At 43.0% G+C, this 27,857-nt stretch overlaps 1 protein-coding gene across 2 annotated transcripts; it reads right to left on the bottom strand.

The window, feature by feature from the left end:
• Positions 1 to 27,819, bottom strand: zmym2 (zinc finger, MYM-type 2). Of its 2 annotated transcripts, XM_061053516.1 has the most exons (26): positions 27,748 to 27,819; positions 21,987 to 22,673; positions 20,983 to 21,145; positions 18,327 to 18,481; positions 18,002 to 18,150; positions 16,969 to 17,131; positions 16,214 to 16,426; positions 15,499 to 15,649; positions 14,633 to 14,748; positions 14,081 to 14,206; positions 13,079 to 13,229; positions 12,610 to 12,782; positions 12,326 to 12,491; positions 11,829 to 11,857; positions 11,148 to 11,289; positions 10,730 to 10,851; positions 10,445 to 10,595; positions 9,963 to 10,169; positions 9,340 to 9,431; positions 9,271 to 9,303; positions 7,989 to 8,181; positions 7,703 to 7,845; positions 5,798 to 5,912; positions 4,539 to 4,781; positions 3,352 to 3,496; positions 1 to 2,967 (listed from the first exon to the last, which is right to left on the bottom strand). In XM_061053516.1, the coding sequence occupies exons 2-26, from the start codon at positions 22,656 to 22,658 to the stop codon at positions 2,745 to 2,747; spliced, it is 4,236 nt and encodes a 1,411-aa protein (XP_060909499.1). In that variant the 5' UTR covers positions 22,659 to 22,673; positions 27,748 to 27,819; the 3' UTR covers positions 1 to 2,744. The 2 variants fall into 2 exon arrangements, 1 of the variants encoding a protein (XP_060909499.1); XR_009675554.1 differs by lacking the exons at positions 1 to 2,967; positions 3,352 to 3,496; positions 7,703 to 7,845 and having other exon boundaries at positions 4,640 to 4,781.
• Between the last annotated feature and the right edge of the window lie 38 nt (positions 27,820 to 27,857).

The following is a 27,857-nucleotide window of genomic DNA, read 5'->3' as shown; positions in this document are numbered from 1 at the left end:
TTTTCTTAACTTCCTCAGTCAAGTTTAAAGGACTGGGTTTTGGGCTGGTGACTGATCTGGTGTCAGAAAACCAGATCCCTCCCTCCCTCTGAATCCACCGACTCTGTTCCTGAAGTGTCTCTCTGCAAATCGAGACCGGTGACTGCAGCAGAGTCAAGTGCACAAAGTAACTGGAACGTAGCTCTTAGGATGAAACAAAACTGATGAGGATCCTGCAAAGACGACATGTTTGAACATTTTGAGACAATTCTCATGTTCACAGATTTTTGTAACTCAACATCTGGAGGGTATTCCTTAAAATATAAGCCAAAGACACACTGCTTAGTGTTCAAATGTAGTTTTACAGCGTGGTATAAATGTGGTCAAGAAAAGCCCGTAAAAAAATCAAATAAAAAAAAAATATGAACACCTTTTTTACTTGATGACACATCTTAATTTTTATTGAAACAATCCTGAAGAAACTTCAAATAAAAGTAAAAAAATAAAAAAGGAAATAAACAATGAACACTGGAAGAAAAAAAATAGGATTTGAGTTTGTGAAAATAAAAGTATCAGACTTTAACAAAGTAACTTTTGCAGTGCATGGACTCAAAAACAGCTTGGAGGAAGAATAAAGCGCTTAATAACCAAACGCTCATGTTCAAACTAAATCTGTCTTGACTTGAGGAAAAAACACAGGGTGGTCAAAAGCACAAGGGGGAAAACGGTCTGAATGATCTGCGTCCCTCATGTTTCACAGGTTCGCAAACGATACCTTCTCAAAGACGAGGCGAGGGGTGCAGGGCTGTAGCGGCTTTTGCAATGAATGATGGGTGAGAAGGAAGTGGGAGCCATGATGATCCCATTGTGACGTAAAAGGGGGACACAGTCAAAGTAATAAAAAAAAATGAAATAAATAACGAGTCTTTAAAAAAAAAAGAAAAGGCTTGTCAGGAGGCGGGTTTTCAAGATGAAGGTTTCACTGAGAGTTTCTCTGTCAACCAAACTATGCAGTGTCGTCTGTGTTGATTCATCACCTTGTTCCAGAGATATTTACACGTCCAAGCAACCCAATCTGGGCTTAGTATGCTCTTAATGCTACATTGCATGGATGAGGGTTCCCCCTGTGTCTTACAAAGAAACGCAGCATGTCAGCATGAGGTTGCCTTTTACCCCCTGCACCACGGCGAGGGAGGCCCGTCAGAGTCCGTTCCTCTTTTGCAGTCCTGAATCCTGCTGAGCTGAAAGGTCCTCTGTGGTGCAAAGGTTTCGCCTGAGAGCAGTACTGATGGAGGAAGAGCGAAATGAGTGCAGTGCGGGTGAATGTGTGAAACAGAAGGCTACCCAGACGTGGGAGGAGGAGGAGGAGGCTGATGGCGTTAGGTTGCACTGTCGGAAAGTCAGAAACTCCACCGTCATGAGGGGGGAAGTGCAACGGAAAGACACTAGGGGGCAACATTTCTCAAACTGAAGGGTGTAGCCTGGTAATATAAGTGCTAAAAACTGTGATGCAAAAGGCTAAAAAAAATAATTTTGTCTGGTCAAAGGATAACGAGTATGACCTGTGATTAAACCAGAGCCGGCTGGAGATCAAACCCAAAAGATGGAAACTCATATTTGCTGCACGTGGCCGATTAAAACTGACAGGAAAACCAACAATTTATGACATATAGGCATTTAGAACAGATTTTATTCCCCGTTCTTTTCTATGATAAATGGAGTGAACCCCCATGTCTGCAGCAGTTCTTAATTCAGCAAAGAGAAACAACACCAGGCACAGATTAATGACGATACACGAGCAGAACAGAGTTATTGTTCTGGCTGCGGAAACTGATTTTAACCATCCCCTTGTTACATCCTGATAGTCCTGCCTTTAAGCAACCGCACAGTACATTTTGCCAAAATTCTAGCTGAGGGGGGTAGAAAAAAAAGAGAACAGGTGTGTGGGTGTGCATGACTTTAAAATCTGAAATTTATCAAAATCATTTCGTACAAATCCAAACTTTGCAACCATCTAAGGAGGAGGAATGGTCGTCAGTGAAGTATCATTGGACATAACCACATCATTGGCATTTTTAAGATCATACAAGTTGAAAAATAGAAATCAAAGTAGCACTTATAGTTGCTAAATTTAGCTCAGTTGTGAATGATGGCTCGACTTCAACCAGCTCTGTTTCTATTTTTAGGAAGCTGAACTTCTGCCTGCATCAAAGATGACATTTTAACCTCCTGAGTGTCATTTCCTGCTCACAACTTTGTAAAACCAGCGTCAGCCTTCATCCTCCTCCTCGTAGCCTCCTGGTGGATGCAGAAATGTTTGTTAAAGCATGATTTCATAATTTCAACGATGCCCTCAGAACTGTTGGTGCACAACTGTACGTCTAACGTTCTCCATATATCTCGATGATGAGCGTCAATGTAGTCTGCCATCTACCTGATTTTACTTTGAACACAAGAATACATCACACCTCCTTTATCCCCAACTCCTCATCCTCCGTTTAAACTTAGGTCACATCTTTCTCCTCCTCTACTTGAGAACCAATCAGCAACAGTTTGAGCTGCTCTTCAGCGCCATTTTCTTCATCCTCTACTCTGTCAAGTTCCCCCGTGTTGGACGCTCCTCACCAGGAGGACACAGCCAGTCAGCGAGGAGGGGAGATGGGAGCAGATGTTACGTCAGGGGAGGAGCAGCACATACTCTATTAGCTATCCTCCTCTTTAGTTTCTGTTCAGACTCTAAAAATAAAAAAAAGTCAAAGCTTCTGCTACTCTCCCCCGACTGCATCACCCCGGTCCTCTTCCTCCTCGTCTTCCTCCAGGTGTTGCTTGTCTGTGTAAACGTCCCTGACCAGGAGGACTCTGGTGAGGAGGCTCTCCAGGATCCGTCGCTCCAGCGGCGTGGAGCTGAACCACTGCGGATCTTCAGGACTGTAGGCTGGATCGGGCTGAACGTAGAAGACATCCAAACGCTCCTGCAGCAACGCAGGGCTGGAGCGAGGAGAGAGAATGACGGAGGTAAGGGAGCAGAGATTAAAGGAGAGACGAGGAGTAAAAGAAGGGGAAGGGGGATAGAGAGAGAAGAGTCAATCCATCGTTCATGACTTAAACACAACTGAGACTGCTTTACGTTAAGTCCTCATATCTAAATAATCAACACTGTGGTTCAGGATGTGAACAGCAATAAGTTATAATCACAGGACTTGACAGAGGAATAAAGAGAAAACAAGCAGCCTTTGAATAGGGGATGCAAAATGGAGCAACTGATTAAAAAAAAAGCACTCCAATGATGAAATATTTAAAAAAAATTGCTATCAATTATAGCATATAATATCAGTAAATCTGCCTGATGACCAGTGAAGACATCAAACCCACCACTTGGATCTGTAGAGCTCATACAGGTGACACTCGTGCTTCTTAACCGGGCAGCGTACGGTGGAGCCTCCCGAGTCGTCATCTCGCTCAGAGTCCTGATCCCCGTCCTCCGACTTCCGCTTCCTCTTCCTCGACTCTGTTTGCACTTGAAAACCAGACGACGAAATCATCAACATTTTTGAAAACTAGTTAGGGTAGTTATGTTTCAAGGTGTTTAATTTCAAAATCGATTAAACGCACATTTATATTCAGACGAGTCGACTAGTCTTAAATTAAGAAAACCGTCATAATTTAACTATTTAAACCGGCTCAACATGGGATCACAGCAGGGTAAACTATGTCATGTTGGCCTCCATGTCAGGTCTTCTTTCTGCAAACTTTTAAGACTTGCATTTTTTTTTTTTTTTTTTTTTAAATCAAGAGATGGCTCTTCACTCGTCTGTTATTTAAAATATTGACAAGTGCAACAACGAAAAACACATTTTTGAAATAAATAAATCCAATTACAGTGTCACAAATGTATTTTAACAACAGCTAAATTTTAGTCTACCTTATCTCAGCTCTAGAAAACATCTGGCCTGTTAGTGTCCTCATATTACAAAAAGTGCAATCACAAAAAAATCAGGATGTGAACAGCAGAAGAGTTCTAATCATCGGACACCGCTGCTCATAATAAAGAGCAGATCAACCTCTCTAAAGACTCAAATCAACATTTTCTCTGTGTCATAAGTACTCCTTGTCATGACGGGTAAATAAAGGGAGACACCAAAAGTACACTTAGTTATGCCAATTTGATTAAGTTTTTTTATATTGTGCATGACCTCACACAGCCTACATATAAACTAAATCTCCATTTTCTGCATCTATATAACTGCAAACTGCTCAGCATTCAAGTTGCATCCGTCCACTGTGCTGGTTTACATCCGGGCTGTAGGTCAGAGGAGAGCAGGCTCATTAAGTGGAGCTACAGCCCCATCTTGTGGCAGGAGACTGCATTACAGCTTAGGCACAACTTTTAACTTGCATCGTGCGCCTTAATATAAATATTATTAATTAGTCTAACAGCCTCGTAATTCTTGTGTTGACTGGCAATGGTGACAATGTTTAGTTTTTTTGATGGACCAATTGCACACATCCTCACTCAGAGGGATAAAAATGTCCCGTTCCGTGCATTTTACCGGTCTTACCATTGTGATCCTGAGAGATGGAAGGCACGCGGATGCAGACGGTGGTCTCCTTGGTGACAGGATGGACGGTGTCGGGGCCGTAGACATTGGCAAAGGAGAGGCGGAGGTGCTGCTCCACGGTGCGCAGGCCGAAATATTTGGTGTTCAGGTAAACCAGAGAGCGCAGCAGAGCGGCAGGACTCTGCTCCCCGAGCTGCCGGCTGCTCCACAGACTCTGCTCCTCCACGCGTCCCCACAACGAGCCTGGAGGAGAACAGAATACATTTAAAATACAAGATCTCAAAACTCACTTTACAGCATCCTGTAAGGTTATATGTAGAGTTCAGTAATCTTCATGAGCCTCCCATTTCAGGTCATCTTTCTGCAAACTTTTAAGACTCCTTAAATTGTATTGTCTACCTGCTCATTATGTGTTTGAGCTCTAGAAAACATCTGACGTGTTAGTGTCCTCATATTACAAAAAGTGCAATCACAAAAAATCAGGATGTGAACAGCAGAAGAGTTCTAATCATCGGACACCGCTGCTCATAATAAAGAGCAACACAACAGATTTACTTCTCTAGAGCCTCAAACCAACAGCTGTATCTGCTGTTCTCTGTCGAAAGTATTCCTTGTCATGATTATGCCAATTTTTTTTCTTTTTACAAAAATATAATTAACTTGCAGAAAGAGATGATGTTTGTGTGTACTGTGCATGTGTTGGATGGAAAAAAGATTCAGTAACAAAACAAGTCGCATGCCGATAGTCTCTGGGCAGATTAAAGTGGCAGCTTTTATAGTGACTTTGAGCATTGTGCCCAGGTGCTCTCAGTCAGGCTGATTAGAAACCACATGTACCTGCACCAACACAAGAGAAGAGAAGGCACCACCTAACAGGCCACAGGGCCGTCACATAAGAGCAACACAACAGATGAACTGTTCTAAACTGGATTTTCCTCATTTTCTTCGGCGTCGTAATCTTTCTTGAAGGATTATTTGAGTTTAAACTCAACGTGTCTGTTCATCTTGCAGTTCTGAAAGCTACACTGCACTAAGAACAAATGTGACCTCTACATCTCTTTTCTCTCAATGCTATGACTTGCATTTTTGTTCTTATCTGATTTTCTCAACAGTATTCATGTCATGTTTGTGCTATTTTACTCTCATTTTTTATACAGCTGCCTATTTTTTTCTACTCATTGAATACATTTGTAGTAACTTTATTTAAAACCATAAAACATTATTTCATATAGAATAGTGTGGAGGGTCTTTTCACTCACCATCAGGGAGCACACTGGGCTGCCAGTCCTTCAGGACTTTGTTGAGCTCGTCTCCAAACGTCTGGTAACACGGGTCACTGAACAGGTCATCCTCCCGGCCTTTGGCATGAAGATGCTACGAACCAAGAAAAATGCAGATTTAAAAAAAAAAAGAAAAGAAAAAAAAAAAAAAAAGTCAAAAGAATAAAAACAAAACTGCAGTCTGTGTTTGCTTAAAACTTGAGTGTCCTCATATTAAAATGATCATCACTGTTTTTCAGGATGTGAACAGCAAATGATTATAATCACTGGACACACAAATCTCTGCGTTCACATTTCATAAAACATCTGAACACTACTAGTCTACTCATTTAAAAGAAGGAAAAAGATTTCAAAAAGCTTGTTACACGACATTTTTAGAGAGGCAGGTAGAAGAAAAGAAAAGCAGGCCCTGAAAAGCCACAAGACATTACCGAGAGTTTTAAGTCAAAACACTTAATTTCACTTTAAATTAAAAAATGAAATCTTTAACTCGAGTTAATTCTCACAATCACAAAATCAATCTTACATTTTTCAGTCAGAAGAATCCAACTCCTGAAAACTTGAGACAATGCAGGACTCTTTTCTGCAGCCATGCTGCTGCTGCTGCTGCTCACATGTGAGAGCAGGAGGGAAAGAGCGTGCACTAGTCATTTATGTCCTACTGGAAACAACACCCCTACATTTAGTTCCTACCTCCAAAGTGACCACAGAGGAAGAGGGACAGCAAGGTCAATTGGCAGTGATGGTTTTAATCTTCACTTAAATGTGAATCTAATGTCATATTCTGATAGTAAATCAGATTTTTGATTGTGAGAATAGCCAAACATGCATTGTTTTTAGGTTTCACATTTGTGTTTTTAAAGTATTTTATTTATTGTAAGCCTTTTTTTAAACTGATGGAGGTGGCGGGATGGTGGGACAAATCGGCTTAGATTAAAGGATCGTGATTAGAGGGTTTGTGTGTTGAGCCCTTTCTCCATTCTGGGTTTTGAAAATATATACTAAAAAGGGGTTTCCGTCTTTCAGGGCATAAATATATGACATAAAACATTTATTAAAACTGCTCTTTTTATGGTTAAATATCTTTTTGGGCATTTCTGCTTGCGAAAGAGAGAGCTCCAGAGTGACAGGAAGTGTGGGGAAAAGTGACTCTTGATGACGAGCAGCTGAACTAAGTGTCCATCACAGTTTTCAAAGAAGCACTCCTGAAAGTTTCCAGCCTGACCCTGAAAACGTCCTCAGTTGCTGATGCTGCTTTCAACCACGCACATAATTCTTAAAGACTTCCTGGCATTCCCAGTTAGAGCTGCATGTCTGAATGCAAACACCATATAAACCTGGAATTTACCATGCAAGCCCCCTTATACATTTTCCAGTCTTTTTTATGACCCCCTTTCTGTCTAAGTTGGCAGATTAAGCGACAGAGTCAGAGACACTATGTCAGTGTTTTGCTAAATAAATCATTGCTACCTGTTATTGGACGTATTCACAGTATGAATGAAAGAGTGGAGAAGAACACACTGGTGAGAGGAAAAGAGTACGCAGCAGTTTCATGAGGTGCACAAAGATTGCACCATTAGCGCACCGGTTGCAGGACATTATCGTCACCACCCTGCCCATTCGCTCGCTTGAATTTACCTGAATACAAATGCTATGAGAACAATTCGGCTGTTAGCATTCACACATGCAGCTCACCCTGAAGACTTTGGGAACTTTTGAGGGTTTTAGTGCACATGTGGAAACAGCCCAGTTTGAAGTCTTATGTTTTGCTATCGACTTATTGGAACTTGGCTTATTGAATTCCTTCCTCCCCCCAGGAGAAGTCAAGTTTTTTTTTAATTGAACTGGTGTTGTGGGGTTTCGATTTCCTGGCTTGGTACCAACCTGCTGGATCCCCAGACAGAGGTAGAGGATGCTGTCTGGAGAGTAGCGCTCCCCACTGGGCCTGCAGACCTCCCTAACAAACCGGGACAGAGCCACATTCAGCTCCTCTGAACTCAGCGACAAAAGATTACTTTTAGACCGAGCTGCGGGACACGGAAACAGACACAGACTGCTGTTAAAATCAAGTTCTAAATTATTTTAAAAGCAACATTTTATTTACAGAAGTGGGTGTATGTAACATGACTACTCAGACAGGGCAGTAACTTCACGATGAATTGTAGCGTACCTGTTTTGGAGTGATCCTTTGCTTTGGCGTTGTGTGATTTGTCAGGAGCAGACATCGCCCAGCGTCTCCAGGCGTAGATGCCGTAGCGAGCTTTAAGAGGCAGCGATCGTCCTTCTGAGGGTTTTCCTGATGGATTCGAGGAAGAGGACGAAGCCGGATTTGAGCTCTCCTCTACTGCCTGCCTCTTGTTCCCCTGCAACACAAACACAAGGATTACTACAGAGTCAATACATTTACACCAAAACAAGTGGTGACAAGAGTGTCACTCTTCCAGAGTAGAGAATGAAGCGGGTTACACTTCAGTCTGATGAGAAAACAAAATATATAAATCAGTAAAAAGACTAATTTATAAAGTTAAACAAATCTACTTGACAGAAACATATCACAATCTTTTAAAAAAACAAACATTATTAGTCCCGAGGAGAAGTTCTGGTTTTACACAGTTATTGAGAGAAATGCTTCAGACACACATTGATTAAAATGATTGGGTCAGATGTGACCGGAGTATTTAATTTAGAAAGTTAAATTGTTCTGCATGTGGTTGACAGATTGGAGGGAGACAATGGGAGAGAGAGGGAGTGAGTGTTATCAAATACTTAATGTCGTCACCTTTTTGTTTTGGTGATGATAGCACTGATTTAATGGTTTAATAATGTCCATGCACTTTAATGTGCCTCTGCCAGATATGTGACCAAGTGTTTTATTGAATGGTAGACACAGAGGAGGAAGAAGGACAAACAGGCAGAGAGAAATATTTTGTTACTGGGGGTTATTGCCACTTTCTATGGTTCTGTGCAGTAATGGCATTGGGTTAATTCTGTTTATACCCTTGGATGTGCCTTTGTCGCATATGTGAATAAACTTATTTTTTTCCAAATGTGAAACAAAAATAAATGTTTGTATTTTACTACATTAATTAGGTTTTTTTTCCTTCAAATTTTTTTAAAAAGTCCGGCTCTCTTCAATTTCCTGGTTTTACAATCTGGCCCTGACCCAAGATTTATTTTTGGGGTTTTGTGCCTTTAATGGAGAGACAGGACAGTGGATAGAGTCGGAAACCAGGGAGAGAGAGAGTGGGGAACGACATGTGGGAAGGAGGCCACGGGCGGGATGCGAACCCGGGCCGCCCTAACCATTGGGCCACCAGCGCACCCCAAAATCTGGCCCTTTTGAATTTGTAATTGAATAGCCCTGTTCTACACCATCACACTGAGTCGACCAGGACATACTGTATTTAGTAATTGTAACATGTGTAGATGTGTTGTATCTGTGTGTGCATTACTAGTCTTCGTGGCTGCGGTCGAGGTACAGACTCCTCCGGCTCCTCCGGCTCCTCCGGCTCCTCCGGCACCTCCGGCTCCTCCTTCTCCTCTGCCAGAACAGGAGGTAGAGAGAAACCCATGTCCTCGTCCATTCCCTCCAGGACTGGAGCAGGATCTGAGGCTGAGAGGGGAACAAAAAATGTTGAATTCATTTATTATTTCTTTGTAAAATTATATTTAATTAAAACCTTTGTGCCACCTACAGCGGTGACAACGACGAGGCTTAGAGAAATAGATATTCACATCTTGGATCCAACAGAGGCCATGATCTCAAGCTCATGGGTGAGCAGACTCAGCACAGCTAAAGTCTGTGATATATATTGAGAAGACAATAAATTGATTCCTATTCCTGGCCTGCTTACTGGCTGTACACTCCTCCTCTGGACAGTACACCGGACCTTTAAACCTCTGCTCTGACAGTAGTGATGACAACAGGGCCAGAAATAACCAGAGGGAAGAATTTTCATCTCAATTACTGAACTGATCCGTTGAAAACAAACCGCTGCAGTCAGTCAGATGTTATATAAGAGCTGCATGAAATGTATTCACACAGAAGGGAAGAAAGGGACTTGGGGACAAAGTCGCATATTCAAATTCAGCAGCATTTCTTCATTATTCAACAGGTCTATTTCTCCAGGTAGTTGATGTTTACCTTGAGGGAAGTCGGCCTCCAGGTCTAAGTCTGGCTCATACTTGTCATCCTCCTCCTCCTCCTCCTCCTCCTCCTCCTCTTCTTCTGCTTCTTTTTTCTCCTCCTTTTTCACCTTCTCCTTTTTCTCTTTTTCTTCCTCCGAGCTGCTGCTGCTGCTGGAAGACTCGCCTTCTCCTCTCTCTCTCTTCACCTTCACCAGCTTCACATCTGAAACACAGCCCGGTCAGTGTCATCATTTGCTGCAAGTTTTCTTCAAACTAAAGTGAGGTGAGCTTTGTGTTAAGATTGGTGAATTTGTAAATACAACATGGTTTTTGTAAAGAAACAACAGCGGTCTGCTCCATTGCACCAGGGTGAAAGCACACATCGAAGAAACTGATATCTCAAAAAAAGTAACCCTCACATACTGTAAACTGAATTTCCCCTTGCAGGATTGATAAAGTGTATATTCTATCTTCTTCCTCTTTATACAGGAAGTGTACCTGGTTTTTGGTCCTCCATGATCATCTCAGCCATAGAGATCAGGCCGGCCTCCACAGAGTCAGACGCCACCTTGTTTTTCAAGTCGTTGATGGTCTGGACGATCTGCTCTGCCCCCTGCAGGGTGGTGGGCAGAAACACAGGCACAGGAACCTGGACGGGAAAGATTGGGAAAATGGGAAATGACCTCGAGCTTGATCAGCGCTTTTCTCGTCTTCTGACTACTGAAAGCACACTGAAATTAATTCTTGCTTTATACCTTATATGAGCTAAGAATCGTGTCTTACCGGTACAGGCAGAGCGACTGGAGTGGGGGTGACCTGGGAATACATATTCATGGGCATGGGGATGAAGACAGGTACAGGTATGGGTACAGGGACGTACTCCCTCTTCACACCATCATCTACATCTGTGAAAATAAAATACACATGGAGGTCATCAGCCAGAGCCTGTTTTGGGAATTTATTATGAAACACCTTTGATTGCCTTAAATCCCGAGCATTTGAACAACCTGAGTGTTATGCAGGTGTTGTTAAGATCTTCTCCAGCAATTATGGAGGTAGTTTTAGATCATTCTTAAGGGCTCAATGTAAACAACAATCTTCTGCAGCTACCCTGTTTCTTTTTATCGGGCTAACCGAACCATCAAAACAAACTTAATGCATCCGTCTGCAGTCCTCCTCTTAGTAAGATTATCGACTTTACCTGTCTGTAAAAGTTTGCTCTGCATGTGTGGTTTGCAGTAAGTAGCTTTGGTCCTCGTGAGCGGCTTGCAGAGCACCGCCTTATTCTTGACGTCTCTCATCAGACCTCCGCCTGCGTACGGCGAAGTAGCCTGAGTCGCCGTCTGCAACACGGCACAGAGAACACATCTGTTATTATACGGAAACACATACTGGGATTGTAGCAGTCCATTACCCCACAACATAAACATTACACAGACTCTCACCTTTCACACTCAACACACTCTTCTCAATTCTCTCTTCTCCCTCTCATTACCACCATCTCTCCTTCCCCTTCTCTCTCTCTCTGTCCCTCTTCGTTTCCTTCTTGTATCCTCGTTCATGCTTGTCGTATTGTTTTGTAATTTCTTTGCTGCTTGTAGTCTGTCAGTTAATGTCTCAGTATTTTTTATTGTCTTTGCTGTCCTCCTCCTCTATGTTTTGTTTGCATTGTTCTGTTTGTATCGTCTAGCACTTGTACTGATTTTCAGAATTGCACCATAAAAAATAAAATAATAATGATTCTGCAAAGAAAATCTCTACACATTTCAGTTTAGACGGTGCTTAAACTGATGGCTTATGTGCAAGAGTAACCAAAAAAAAGGAACTAAGAATCAACATCATTTCAAATCAAACAAAAAACCTTTTCCATTTTCTTACTCACCCCGAGTTTTGCCTCTTGCATTTGATACCCTGTGAAGACGGAAAAGAAATACATCAAACCTTTAATTTGCATGAAGTATTATTGTTGTGTGACACATTCATTGTGACACAGTCATGCACAAACTGAATTGCTTTAATTTATCTTTTAAACGTTTTAAATACCACTTTTTGTTACTTCATTGTTTTGTATCGTTCCATCTAAAATTGTGTTTTGAATTTCTTGACCGTGACAAAGCAATTTAAGTCTCATTGAAACAGAAAATAGAGTTCTAGAGGCAGGTTTATAGATGGGCAGAGGAATGCAGTAAAACACTCGAGCATTGCTCTAAAAGACACACTAATGCAGGAAAATAAAGAAATGTAAAAAAATGAAAAACAGATAAATATACAAAAGTGTGAATTAAGTGCAAAGTGCAGCCTGTGTGTAGGTGTGTGCGTCATGTATAGAACTCATTTTAACTGCACCAAATGAAAAACACAAAAAAACACAGTTTGTACCTATGGTTGTGTTCTCGGGGCCTTTCTGAGTGACCATGATGGGCTCGTTCTGCTGGCAGTAGAACTTCAGCAGACACTCCTGGTCACAGAATTGCTTCATCTCCGCTCTCCACATCACAGACTCTGTCAGGTTCCCCTGCACCTTACAGCAGTCACATCTTGCCGCCTAGTGGCCACAAGAGGAATCGTTTCAGAACATATATATATATTAAAAAAAAAAAAAATCCAGAGTAGAAACAGATTCTCAGATGTTTTATTCAAATATAAAAAGTATGACAACAGACCTTGTGGTACCAGTCGTGGAACTTCTTGGCACACGTCTCGCTGCAAAAGTCCCGCGTCATGCCGCCGAGCTGCTTAGTCACACCTCTCTTACAGAGCTGGTTACAGTGGTTACAGCTGACACACTTCAGACCCAGCCGCCTGATGAAATCCTGCTTAAATAACAGCTTACAACCTGAGAAATAATCCAACCAAGAAACAGGTGAGTAGAATCATAAAGAAGGAGGAAAGGTGAAAAAGTAAAAATGATATACTGTATAAAAAGGATGAAGGGATTTCATCTTGAAGCAACACATAAAATCATAAACAAGAAATTCTTGTTCTTCTAATATCAAGGAGCAATGAAAACCTCAAGACAACACCCATCGTGGGATGTAATCATTCTTTAAAGACTACTTCAAAGCTTTCAAGAAATTGGCTGAGATTTATCAAGCGTCCTTCAGACGAGATGAGAGGGTGAGAGATGAGTACCTTCGCTGCAGAAGGGTTTCTTGACCCCGGAGAACTTAACCGTCTCATGAAGCGTCTTCTCCTCTTGGCAGTACTCGCAGAACGTCACGATGCAGTGGAGCTTCTTGTAGTCCTCACAGCACGCCTTGCTACAGAACTGGTAGGCTTTATCCTGACACAGACAGATACATATAGATGCATGTAAAACCACAATTCTGGTTTTGAAAGTCTTAAATAATGCATGGAGAAATAAGAAAACTGCAGGTTGATGCTACAGCGGTAGACTGTGGGTACATTTTCAGCATGAGTATTTCTGACATTGATTTTGTCTATTAAATTAAATTAACTGGCCCTAAATCGTGCAAAATCTCTGCTTCAAAATAATCAAACCATTTGGAAATGATCTATGGTTTGTGTTTGCGCTCTGATTTAGGCCCTGGCAGCAACCATAAACCCATTTGTAGAGCGCTTCTCCCCAGCACTCTTTGTTGCTAGGTAACTAAATTTAACTTCTGCCTCCCTCAGTAGTGACAGTTTGGTCAGTTTAATTTGCTTTAAATGTTTAACATTTTCCTTTATTTAAGTAAATATCAACATGAAAACATGAAATCAATGTAAATGAATCTGACAGTGGCAGCTGCTCAAGAAGTCAGATTACTTTCTCCGCTTCCATTGTTGATGACAAAGCTAACATCAGAAGTCCGGCCCCTTCTTGAATTTGATTGGTCAGAGAGGGAGAAGTGACATTGACGAGCGCAGTGCTATTCTATGAGTCAAACTGCTGTCAACTGGGAGGGCTGTAAGTGAAGTGTCAAACACAGATGATGCCAAGAGCTTCTTTGCACTCAACTGCTGAGAGCTGAAAATGCTGAGCTGCATTGGTGTTGTATCCCCCCAAAAAAGAGCAAAACAAATGTAAATAAAATTAAATGGTCTTAATATGTGGGAAGAACTCCAGCCTCAAACATTCATATGAACTCTTAAAGATGAAAGAAAAAAAAAACCTTGTTAGGATGTTCTCACCTCCCACTCCAGGATTTCAGGCTTCAGGCTGAACGCTCCTCTGCAGTAGTTACATTTCAGCTGGACGGTGTTGTTTGTGGTGGAGTTGGGCGACTGTCCATTTGTGGCTGTTTGAAATGTAGCATTCTGTGAGAAGAAAACGTCACAAAAATATTTAGATCTTTTTATGATTTGCAGTTGATCTGTAAGAATAGAAGAGAAAAAAACAAAATACGTTGTCTAATTTTACATGAAGGCAGACACTTGCCTTTGACTTTGAGGCCCTACATTTGTTTTGGCCATGTTGAAAATAGCATCTCAACCTAAATTTCCAACAACCTAGTAATCTGCATGAGATTAGTATCCATGTTTGCTTATTTACAGCAGTATGCAGCCTCACCTACACAGCCGCTGAGATACGGCAGATACAGAAACTAATCTTTCTTCAATTAGCTGAATTTAAGAAATTTTGGAAATTGAGGTTTTTTTCACTGGTGGACATGCATGTCCTTCGGTTATGTTCTGGTTTCCTGATTCATGTCTTTTGGTTTTGAATAACAGGAGACTCCTCACCTGGAACTTGGTGACACATTGCGAGCTGCAGAAGTTGAGGATGTTTCCCTCTGGCAGCGTGGCCTGGTACTGCGGTAATGAGTTCCTCTTGCAGAAGTGACATGTGGGCTCTGTGTCTGCACACACAACGACAATCGAACATTAACACTCACAGACAACACATTTGATACACATTCCTTTGCCTTCCTTTTCATTGGCACATGTTGTTACAGTCTATTTGGTGTTTAGTATCAATGGAATCAAGACTCATGATCTTAAGTGGAACATTATAGAAACAGGAGCGCCATAACCATAATGTTTCTTTTCAGAGCTTTTACAGATACTAAGACTTTTAAGAACATTAAGTATTTGATTTCAAAAAGTTCTCTTCAGAAAATGAAGCAAATACAAAATGTAGTGACTGGTCTCGGTTAGTCTGGTCTTGACTACAACACTAGAGTGTAAAACCGAGACATTTAGGGATCAAGATCGAGGTGAAATATAAAAAAGGTTTTTTAATCGTTGATTTTACAAACGTATGGTGGTTTATGAAGTATTTTTCACCCTTCTGCTGCTTAGTCGAGACATTCACTGAAGAGCGTCCATACCAGTGAATTAAAATAAAAAACCTTAACACATCCAGAGAGAAAAATAATTTCATCCTGAGAACAAACCAAAGGTTACCCAGACATCGCAATCATAAATTCCAATTATTTTTCTGCTCCTGCCCACACATAGACCTTAGAAAATAACCTTACTCTGCGGATATGTCAAGGTGTTACTAAAAACATTCAGTAATGTTTCTGATGGACAGAGGAGAACAAACGTTTACGTCTCTGGAAAGTCTCTAGCTCTGTTTGGTGTTCTTGTGAAGTCTGGTTACTCACTAATGACGGTGGTTGGCGCCAGCTTGGCCTTGTTCATGCAGTTGACGGAGCAGTATGAGCACATGACGCCGCCCGCTCCGATGCTGTGGAGCACCTCGCCCGTCTTTATTAGCGTTTTACAAGTGTTGCAGCTCGCTAGTTTACTGTTGACCTGGGAGGGAAACATCACAATAAGACAACAAGCAACTCAATGTGACAAAGAGACGTGGCTATAGCTTCATGGTTAAAAATTGAAATGCTTTGAAGTTGGATCATTTTAATCTGCTCACATACTGATGTTTTAAAGAGATTGCTCATTACTGGACACAGACAGTGTGAATATGAAACACAAGCTTCACCGAACAGTCTGCCTTCTGTTTGAGTTTCCAGGTTTTTTTCTCTCCACTTATTACCGAAATGTTCTATAAGCTGCTGTTGCCAAGCAACCAATACAATTCACGCCTCTAATAACTGGCCAATATTGAATTACAACTCAATTTAGTAGTAAGTTATTCAGTAAAAACAGAATTACGTGAATATGAGACGAGATCGAGAAGAGTGCAAACACTGAGCTGTACGACATGAACGCTCTAAAGTCAACATAGAAAAAAATTACTGAAGTTCTTGCTGTCAAAGCAGAGCTGTAATTTCTAACAGATATGGTTGAATGAAATTAAACGAGGCTCCATTCAGGTTCATTTCCCAACCCTGTGTCCCGTGTTTGGGTCTACAGTACCTGTTTGAACTCCCTGATGCAGTTGTGGCAGCAGAAGCGTTTTTGTTGGCCGTCGACCAGCAGGAAGTGGTTGGCTGACGCTCTGCTGGGCAGGTAGTCTCCGCATTGCTCGCAGCAGTTCATGATCAACCCGTTGGCTCTGCGGTAAACGTTGAAACACGTGTCGCTGCAGATCTTGTGGGTCACGGTCTTAAAGCTGACCTCGTGTCGGATCTGTAGGCAGAGAAATGCAGAGAGAGTCTTATAAACTAGACCGATATATCTTTCTTTAACGCATATTTGCCCATTAAGTTTAGAGCAGCTTTGCGGTGCAAGTTCACTTCTCTCTAGAGGAACTCCAGCCGAGCATCCGGGCAAACAAATTCAGTTCTGATTAAAATGCTTTAAAATGCAGTGGATGTTAAAAAAATAAAGTAAAATGGACATAAAAACAAACTAAAAATAAAAAAGTGTGTGTGGAGTGTGAGCTGAACAGGACACAAACAGAGAGGGAGGGAGCGAGACAGAGGAAATGTAACGCTGTCAAAGGAAATTATTATTTATGTATAAGAATCAAAGACAGAAAATTAAAAATAATGATGAGAATATATACATGAATGAAACAGGACCTACAAACACTGAAGGCAGGGGCGTGAAGCCTCAGACTCACAGTCATTACATTTTATTACACTGAAAGGAATGATTTGTTCTGTTGTCTGAAATTAAGTTGCAGGTTCTGTGTCGTGGTTAAGAATGACCACATCAAACAGACTGACCTCTGTGAGCTTGCCGCAGACGGTACATTTGGTTTTGATGCCCGACTTCGGTGGGTTTTGCTTGTTCTCGTACGCTCCGAGGCATCCCGTGCTGCAGAACTCCTGGAAAGACTCACTGGAGTCCACCTGGGCCACGATGGTACCCTTCATGTTTGTGATGTCTCTAAAAAGGCACAAAAACATGACAAAGAAAAGATTACCATCTGCAGAAAATATAAACACATTGTTTTCTCTGTTGTGTTTCGGACTTATCTTCAGCTATAGTTCAGATATTAGGTTAAATAATTAGGTATTTTTTATCATTTAGGTAGTGTTGTAGTACTCAAGATCTGTCTTGGTCTCGAGATCACTTTTTGAAGGTCTTGTCTGGGTCTAGACAGACTCCGCATTTTACATTAGGACCACCACTCATAGGCTATTTTTCCACACCATCAGTGAGTTGAAAGGAAAACGCCTCTTTCTAAAAGAACCAATAACTTCATTCATTATTTTGATTTTTATCCCCCACATCCGCAACCTTCCTGGTGCCATGGTCTAAGTGAGTGACACGCCCCCTGCACACAAAATGATGATTTTTCATTGATATTTATTGTCCTAGTCTTGTCTCGGCCTCACCCTGCCTTGGTCTTGGCTTGGTCTCAGAGCAGTCTGGCCTCAGGTATGTCATGGTCTCGGTTAGTGCGGTCTTGACTACAACACTACATTTAGGTTATTATCCTAAAACAACAAGACTTTGTCCAGCCCTCTGCAAGCCCCCAAAAAATCCCCCATTTTTCTTTTTGGAAAACAGCACGTGATATCAAAAAGTATGCCTTATCTAAACGTAGATTGCAAATGAGGGATATCAGGATATCAAAACTGACATGGCTTGTAATGCCTAACATGGGTTAAAAATCATCTCAGAAGAAAACAAACTCAAAACTCACTGCAAAGAAATATTTGTCTTGACTTGGTTCGTTGTTAAACTCCCATGTGTTTTGTATACAACCGTAAATTACAGCGATGGTTCGAGCATCTTTCAGGGGAGACTCACTTTTTGCACATGGTGCAGCTCTTCTTGGGGGCGGGTTTGTGTGAGAAGGCAGAGAGGCAGGTGGTGGAGCAGAACAGGTGTGTTGATCCTTTACGCTGGTAGGCTGTTTGTCCTTTCTTCAGAGGCTTTTTACAGTTAGCGCAGGTCACCTGGGATAAAACAAACACAGACGATTTAACTGCCGGGAAGTTCAACAATAGAAATAAGCATGTCTATGAATTTACTTTATAAGCTGCAATAAATATCTGTCAGAATGACTCTAACAGCTAAAATGATACAATTCAAATCTCAAATGTCTATTGTGTAACCCCCAGTAGTGAATCACCTTGACTGTCCTTGGCTGTGGCTGCGAGCCTGAGGAGGATGTCGTCGAGGAAGACTGGCCCGCAGGTTTAGGGAGGGAGGTGGCTGGTGACGGAGAGTCGACCCCCGTCTGTTTCTGGTTGCGGGGGACCGAAGCCGACTGAGAGATCCACGAGTCTGAAGGAAGAGAAACAAAAGACGTTAGCAGGTTGGACTCTGTAAATCCAGAGTCCACAAGTTTGAAATCGGGCTGCTTCATGCACTTCAGTAGAAGCTTCACAGATGTTCGTCATCTCATGTGTGCACAATCTAAAAGAGCTGACAAGAATATTCAGATTGTCCTGCCAGAGAGAGCATGTATCCGCTCACACAGATGTAAACATAATGAGACTGACACAGTAAATCAACCTGATGTTGAAACGCTTTGCAAAAAAAAAAAAACCTTCATGATTCTGGCCAAAAAAAAAGGTTGATAGATACGTTAGCCTTCAGGGCTAGACTGTTTACAGTTGCTTGGAAACCCCATCAGCTGCTTCGTCTCCTTGAAACCCTCTCCGTAATTGGATAATGTTGTCCTGCTTAGAGAGATCTGATGTAATCATCCATATTTAAATCCTGAATAACCAAAATGTTTTACATTTTCGGCAGCCCCGACGTGTCTGCAAGCGATTCACGAATCTACTTAAAGACTGGATCCGAAAAGCTCTCACATTACTCCATAATCTGGGTCAAATGCCTCGACTGACCAAGGTCACTGACCTGCTTTTTAATTTTGCACATCTAGGGGCTGAATCGGGGACACTCTTGAAGTCCGAGAACAGCACTACTCTTAGTAATGAAATTTCAGCTGAGAGTCAATCCTTATTAGTAAACATCTGTGGCCTTAGGGCTGAATGAGAGCGAAATCTTTGAAATAACTTAACAAGAGGAATATGCTCTTCAAAACACAGACGGCAAGTACAGTTGTCCACAATGGGCATGTTTGATTTCAAAAGCGTGTTGTTGAATCTGTTTCATAATTTATTCAACAATAATGTGCTTCTTAACTTCAGGAGATTATTCATATTTTCAACTAAAAGTCGATGGAAAGTTAAAGGAAGCACTGTCTAAACTGCACATACCGTACATTGGCAACATTAAGGAAGAAAGAAACATTGCAAATAAATTTGTTGTTTTTTTTGACAATGTGAGGAGTTTGCCTTTCAATTTTTTTTTAATTAAGTCCAAAAATGACCCATATTTGGCTCCTTAGACACATAGCAGCATTAAAGGAAGAATGTGCATCTTCTTGATCGAGTAGATGTCACCCTTGAGCTCCAGCATGAAACCAAAACAAACTGCTGTTTGGCGACACCTCCGCCATAATGAAGCCTCCGCTCTCCTCCAACGACACACCTCTAACCCCTCTCCACTTGCCTTTCCACTAAGGAGTTATGAATTAGAACGCAACATAATTACGGTAAGCACCTTTAAGCGCAAGCAGCGGACAACATTGCTCAAGCTGCAGTTGCCTGTGTCCTGCATTGTTGTGTAAGCAGTCTAACGTTAGCGCACTTTGTTAACTCGTAGCTTCATATTGCACATAGATTGACACAGAATGACCGTGATCTAAAGACAGTTAAATCACATCCAAATAATCAGTGAGTATGTTATTCTTCTTTTCTCTAGTCCTTGACTGAAACAGCTTTTATACACAAGGCCGTCTCGTCCATGTAAACACGGCTTTGACAACAACACAGCTGGCTGGACTCACGCTTCTCACTCATTGTAGACAGTCATGACTCAGAGAGACGTTTACACAGGATATACTTGATCTCTGCTGTATTTATGTGTAAAATGTGGCACATTCTTCCTTTAATCACCAGCCAATTATTTTACAGTGGACTTGTTAACAACTGTGATGGTCAGTTTTTGATCTTATTCAGTTTTTGTAGTAAGTAGTAACTTATTTTTTCAATCCTATATCCACTATTCTTTACACTCTTGTACCTGATTTATTGTACTGATGACAAAGAAAAGCTGTCTCTCCAGAGAAAACATAACTGCAACACAAAGAATTTGAACCAAAACTCAGCACACATATTTCACTAGAGACATTGAAGGCAGTTTGGGCAAAAGATGAAAGAGTTTGAAGGCTTAGCAGTCATCAAAACATGACAAAGTAATCCACCAATCCAATCCAAGTACGCTTGCACACGTTTGATTAGCCAATCATGTGCTTTGGTGTATGACTCTGCATTGTTTGAAGCTAAAGTCAAGCCAGTTTTGCCAATTTTTGGTAAAACAGTGTATTGGCTGATTCTGAAATACATTTAGAGTTGTATATTATTCATATATTTTCACATATATTCATTAATCTGTTTTATTAAGTGGCCTGAATGTTTGACGATGTGTAACTTTAAAGCTTTGCTGAAAATATTCCTGAAAGTTATTGCAAATAAAGCTTCTGAATTAAATAAGTTGAGGTGGTCCTTAACTCCAAATTCTAAATGAATGTTTTAGCTTAACAGACACAAGATTGAGAGCTAAAGGAAAAAGCAGAAACATGTTGATTTCTACCACTCACATGATAGTGTCGGCTAACTTCAGGTGAAAGTAAATGTATGAGTAAGCAAAGAAGCCTCTAATTTCATATTGGAACATGTCAAGCTAATTGACTTTTGGCTTAAATTCATCACCTGCTCTATTGTGCGTCCCCGTGTCTCCATTCTGTACCAGCTGGCCCATGGGACCCCGCCCAGGGTTGAAGGAGGCCGTCAGTCGACCAGGTGGGGTGTCTGGATTCAGGCTGAACGCGCTGCTGATCTGGAGACCGTTTTCCTCTGCATGGCTTTCACCTTCCTGGTAGAACAAAATACTTGAGTTAGCTTTTCCTAATTGAAAATACGTCAGAAAAGAAGACGGTGTCACATGCTGTGCAGTGTGTTGAATCTGCAATAAATCTAAAGCATTCTAACCAGAAGCAGCCCGCATGCATGAACAAAAAGGAGCATGAAAAAATCCGCTCTTTGCAGTGTCGTAACAGAGATAACATTAGACACTTTGCCAGGACGAAAACCAGCACCTGCATTCAGGAATGTCTACTACACAAGTAGAACCACATTTCCTGGTACTTCCTCCATGCTATGAAACCCTTCAAAGCAGCCAACCAGCTATAAGTCACAGCTTCTCTAGGTGTTTTGACACATGCACAAAACTCCCGAACATTTACAGAATTTCTCGGATCGAGCTGCAACGGTCTACAGTCTTCACCCGGAAAAAATGATCTTGTGCGATTGGTGGGCTCGTTGAGTACATAATAAAAAATTAAAAAAAAGGAAAAAACAGCTTCACACTCTTTTCAGCTCACGAGTATGTTCATCTTTGCTCTTTCATCAATACTTCCAATTAAACATAGCATAGATATAAAGGTAAGAAAAAGTGTCCAGTGTCCTCTTTAATGTCATGTGTTCGTCTCCTGACTCACACAGGACCCCCCCCCCCCCCCCCCCCGGTCTGACAGGGATTGCTTAATGCTGTGACAGACATGTGAATAAGCAACCCATTAAAAACTGAATTAACCCAATAATAGGTGCTCAGGATTTCCAGTTTATTGAGGTGGTTTCAAAACAGGTATCGATATGGTTTGACTGTTACTCATACAACCCTATAAGTATACATAAAACCAGTTTGTGATTCTCACCAACGTGACAACCGCCTCCCCGCTCTGAAGCGATGTCACCGATGTTATCATCAGGTTCAGGTCTCCTTGGTCATCTTCGGGATGTGGTGGAGTGTTTACTGTAAAGACTGTGGCGCTTTCTTCCTGGCTACTGGAGCCCAGTGTGGTGACGCTGGCGATCCTGATCTCTGAATCCGGCTCGGTGCTGCTGAGTGCAACCGGCGAGTGTGCGGTGGAGGAGCCTCCAGGGTGTGCTGGCGAGGAGGAGGAAGTGTCCTTCTGCTCAGAGTCCTCCTCGTCGTCAATGACAATGGGCTCTGCTTCTGTGGTTGGAGGTTTAGGCGCTGCTGCTGTGGTTATGCTGGAAGACGCAGGGGACCGGGGGGTCTTGGAAGCCGTAGACATGTCTGCAGTCGGCTCGGGACTGTCTGTGCTTGGTGTGTCGTTTGGAAGGGTTGTGGCAGAAGGCTTGGGGGCTTCCTCCCCTACTAGAACCACATCATCATCATCATCATTGTCCTCTGTGCCACCCTCCTTTGTTGCTCCATCTTCTGTTAGCATGGAAACCGCCTCCCCAGCCTCTTCTGAGGGGGGCGTGCTCTCTTGCTGGGGAGAGGGCGTTGCACCCATGGGCTCCACATGCTCCCCTGCCTCTTCTGCTACGGCAGGGCTTGGTTCTGACTCCCCGTCCATCGCTAAGGCAACCACCTGGCAGCACAAAGAAAAGAGGACAATAAGGTGAGAGCCAGCAGCAGCAGTGATTGGTTTCAGGATGCCTGACAGCTGTTCAGGTAGAGCAGGTGTCCCCAGAGAGCCACCCCCCACCACCACCACCACCATCACCACATAGCCTCCTTCTGCCTAGTGATGACTCATTGTTAGCTACAACCTTTTCAGCGTCAGTGTCTTCATTGGCTGAAATGTAGATTGGTCAGCATTATAACAAATATTTAGGGTTTTACCTCCCAGGGTTTAAGATTTGAATCTTGTAAGTAATATTAAAGGTTATATTTAGTGGAGATAACGACTGATCCTTTAAAACACCCATCTTGTTTTCAACCAAGCTTGCCCTACATATGAGCCTTTCATTTTTTAACTACAACAACACAGAAGCAAAAGGGAAAGCTTTTAATGGTTGAGACCCATTACAGAATCAGCTATTCCATCAAGGCCCTTTTTGTGTGAAAATTTTCCAAATTGATTGCAATATTGCTTTCAAGAAGCAGTATATTGAAAAGCAGACAGGAGGGGGGGGGGGGGGGGTGCTGTGCTCCAGAGTCAAGCCTTTCTGGTGTCATTTCAACTAGAAAATGTGACCTGAAAGTTGACAGCCGCAGCTAAATAGATGCAACAGTAGAGAGTAGACGATGTTTCCATGGCGTATGATCGTTGAATCTAAAGAGCTGCTACCAGCCTGCACAGCAACGGAGGGAGTAACTTTGCTCCTCCCCCCTCCTCCTCCTCCTTCTTCTTCTTCTTCTAGGCCCTGTCACGTCTCTTCCACTCATCCTCCTCTCCCCGTTCTCTGCACCTCCTCACTCGACCACCCAGCATCGCACTCCTCCTCTTACCTGCCACCTCTCAAGTCCCCCTACTCCCTACCTCTGTGTGCCACTCTGCACAGCTTCTCTCTTGTTGCCCCCAGCAACTGGTGAAGCTACACCTTGGTTGCCATGGTTATGGTAAGGCCCAACACCACCACCACCACCACAGGGACTTCTTGTCTGTGCTCTACATCTGGGTGCTGATGAGTTTTCCGGCTCAATATTAACACGGTTTAAAGATGCATGATGCTGAATTAGTAAAAAGCCAACTCAAAAATGCGTTTAATGGTTTAGCATCTCTATGAATCCATAGAAGAAGAAAATACAAATCACATGGGTTGTCGGCTGACTTGGTGGCACACTCGGCATCAAATATTATCCAGAGCACTTTTGGGGATCTCTGCACTCACTAGTGTTGATCTGTTTCTGTCAAAATCTCCTTTTCATGTCACACAGCAGTGAGGGGAGCCGTGAGCCTCACATCAGATCACTGCTGACAGCTGCAGCACAGAAACAAACACACACACACACACACACACACACACACACACACACACACACACGTGCACACACACACACACACACACACGTTGTCCTGTGCTGCAGACAATGATCTTTGTAGCTTCACGTTCTTCACCCCAACAGTCACCATAAACAGGAAGAGCCCGAGAGCACATGACTGCAGCCTTTAGAGCTCTAACAGAGATCAGTCTACACTACAGGAGGAAGCTAGGTCGTATCCTTGACATCATCACGGCGGCCATTTTGAACTCTGCTGCGTAAGGTAAATCGAATAAAACCGCTTCACAACACCATTCTTGACCTTGCATTCCTCAATAACTTTTTAAAAAGGGGTCAAAAGTGGGGCACTGATGACCTAGCGGTGAGGTCGCTCCACATGTCAGAGGGGCTATAGTCCTTCAAGTTGGCAGCACGGATTTGAGTCCAGTCTGTGGCTCCTTTCACGTCATTCCCCCCTCTCTCTCTTTACTCTATCCTGTCCTGTCCAAGATAAAGGACTAAAAGCCCCCAAAAATAAATCTTATTGTAAGAATAGCTGGTATTTTTAATCCCGTAAAACCGATGAGTAAGCAGAGACAAGCCTAGCTAAATCTGGTGGAAACTCGGCTCACAGCCCCCAAAGTTATGTTAGGGAGAGAAAAACTAATTATTTATGTAAAAGCACTCTATAGGTTTACCAGTTTCAATTACAGGTAATTTAATTAAACGTCATGTACTACCACTGAAGGAGGCTGAACCTATTAATCAAGCTGATGTTGTAAACAGCAGCTCAACTCGCAGCCCCCCTTTTCACATATTGTCCACCGAAGAGCGCAGGACGGAAACTCATTTTGAATTGACACTACAGAAGGTTCCTTTTGTCTTCTAGTTTTGTGTCCATTTTTTGTTCTTGCTACAGAGGTGTGATGTCTACCAGGAAAACTAAGGTGGGGGGGGGGGGGGGGGGGCTCATTGCATTTAAAGAGACACACACACCAAAACGGAGCGTTCTGAGAGAGCTGGTTTATACAGGGTCACAAACCTCCTCTGGTGCTTGATTCATGTTATATTTTGACCAAAGCACAGCACAGATGTTTCATTTAGACCACAGGGGACTGTTTGAAAAGGTGGAAAAGGGGGATAATATGTCATCTTTAACCAGACAACCGTTTTTTCACAGAGGACTTTACATCAACGACGAGCTAAGTGTCAGATATAAGGTGCAACTTGTGCCTATGTGGTGTCAGCATGCATACTGTACTTATGTCTTTTAAATCTTAGTAAAGAAAACGTCTCATAAATGTAAGTTTAACTTGGGTGAAGGTTCATCAAAGCCTGTGTCGTCCAATAAAAACAATACATCATGAATACACCATACAAAGTGTACATTCTTCTCTGTAACACACTGAAGCTGAGAGGGGAAGAGCTGCTCACAGAGACCATGTGACAGGAAGTACTAGTCAAAACAGCATGACATTCAAGATCAATAAGTTGTTCTCTACTGTTAAAAAAAACAGAACAGGATTGCTAACAGTTCTCTAGAGCTTGTGTTACCCGGGCTGGTGTTTTTAGAGTAGATATCCTCCTAACTCGAATGTCTTATGAGAGCAGGGTTATAACACATCTGCCCATGTCTGTGGGGTTAACTGGTGTCAAAATACTAAAAAGAGGACCCACAGGCCCCCTTCTTCATATGCAACACCTCCCCAAAGCAAAACTGAGCTGCACATTACAGCCTCTATGTCCTGATATTACTCCAACAGGGAGAATCTATGTGCAAGGAAACTCAGCGGTGCTATGAGGGGGGGAAAAATAGCCTGGTCCAGACTCACTTCAGACTGCAATGCAGAGCTATGAGCATGCCTGCATTCACGTGGAGGAAGGAGGGAAACGAGGCTCCGGCTTTTAATGAGCTCTGACATGCAACCTTGCGCCCAACGTGAACACCAGGTGGACAGAGAGGTGGGCTGGGCGGGTGGGGGGTGGGGGGTTGAGGTGAGACTGCCTCCATGCAATAAAACACTTAAAATCAACGGCTGCGCCACATCACCACCTTTATAGGTGCTCCTCTACCTGTCTTGTTTGCGCATGAAGCCGGGTTGAGATCATTGCGCCAGTTGCGCAGATAACACCAGACTACTCACAAATTCAAATCAAACGCCTGAGATTATTATATAAGGCTTATGTCACTGAGAAGTGATGCGTAATGCGCAGCCACCACAGCTTCTCCCCCCCCCACCCCAAGCCAGCTGATGGCCCAAAATGCAGTCCATTCCGGTTACCTGGCAGCAAAATGCAAAACTACACCCGGACTATTCTGAGCCCCACACAGCTGATGAGCTCTCCTCTGAAATGTTAGGAAATCGGCACACAAGGACAGCCTGTACCACGCTTTCAGGGGTCGCTGAAGTCCCCCCCCCCACCACCACCCCTCCTGGTCGTGCCCTTGATTATCAACACCGGATAGAGGATCAGATCCATAGCGAGCACCAAATCCGGTCAAGGCATCCGGCTACAACGGGGATATAACTCGACCTGATCCTAGCTTCCTCGTCTGCGCACATCTATTTTTTTTTCTTCCTCCAAGCAGAAATATAAAAGCAAACTTGGCTCAAGATGACAGATCCAAAAGTTCAATTAAGACCAATAAACGGAATAAGCACTACCTGAGCAGCGCAACTCTGCCATGAATAACCCAGGTGAAATGAGGAGGAAGGGGGGGGGGGGGGGGGGGTAGTAGGTTGGCTACCAAGTTGAGGATCCAGGAGAAACGTGGTTTCAGGGTGTTCCGTTCCCACCCCTGCCTGCCCTTCCTGGCGCAAACAGCCATTGGATTAGCGGCGGATCGAGGGGAGGAGAGCAGACACACAGACTGCGCCATTGTGAAACACCAAGCACCCGAAATGATCACAACTCTCAAATGATTCAAGTACAGGAGAAGATGTTTTAAAAAAAAAAAAAAAAAAACACATCCTAACGATTGGTAACGTGTGGTTTCACAACACAACCCGCACATCTGCCCCCCCCCCCCCTCCCTCCCTCCTCCTCCCCTTTGCTCATGCAGTTTATAATTTCCAGTCGGATAAGTGCCAGTGCCACCAAAACACACCAAGAATCCGTACAAAAAGCCCGATTTTTATGATACCTGTGACGCCGTGGTTTTAATTGGAAAGTTACCCTGCACGGAGTCCACCCCTGCTGGCGCAATCAGTGGCATGTGCACCCGGCTGCCGCTAGGGGCGCCCTCTCTCTAGGTATCACATGAACTACCTTCATTTGTGTCATGCGGTGGTAAACAACCGGGCGCAAAGAAAAATTACCGCATCGTGTTTACAAGAGTCTGCTTGGAGTTGCCGTGACCCCTAGGCCAGGTAGTAACTCAACATTTCACAGGGAGATATAGTTGCCCCCCCCAACACCACCTCCCCTCCTCCTCCTCCTCCTCCTCCCCCCCCCCGGTGGAAAACAGCAATGCCTGCCGTCCGCCATTAGGGAGCAAACTGAACAATACTGGAGACTAGAGGCGGCAGCAGCCACAGCACACACACACACACAGCAAGGGGAGCAAATCTGTTCAATTTAACTGTTTATTGTTCCCTTTAATGTGTCTCCTCGCCCCCGAGTGAGTGCTCAGAGAGTCCCTGGACTTCCGGCTGATGTCCCGCACAAGTTTCCTAAACTTTGACCAATTTAGGCGTAAATGTGGAACGTGTAAAACGGCGGAGAAATATGCTTACCGGAGTAGAGCTCGAAACGGTGTAGCGCCACTTTTGTGCCTTGACATTAATCCCAGGGTGCGCCTGCGCACAACGTAGAACTTTCCACTTTCCGTCCAAAGATCGTCTAT

The sequence above is a fragment of the Labrus mixtus genome, chromosome 13 (genome assembly GCF_963584025.1).
Source record: "Labrus mixtus chromosome 13, fLabMix1.1, whole genome shotgun sequence".
In the NCBI taxonomy this organism is placed as follows: Eukaryota; Metazoa; Chordata; class Actinopteri; order Labriformes; family Labridae; genus Labrus; species Labrus mixtus.
Note: the sequence above shows the minus strand (reverse complement) of the source record. Positions and strands in the feature narration are given on the sequence as shown.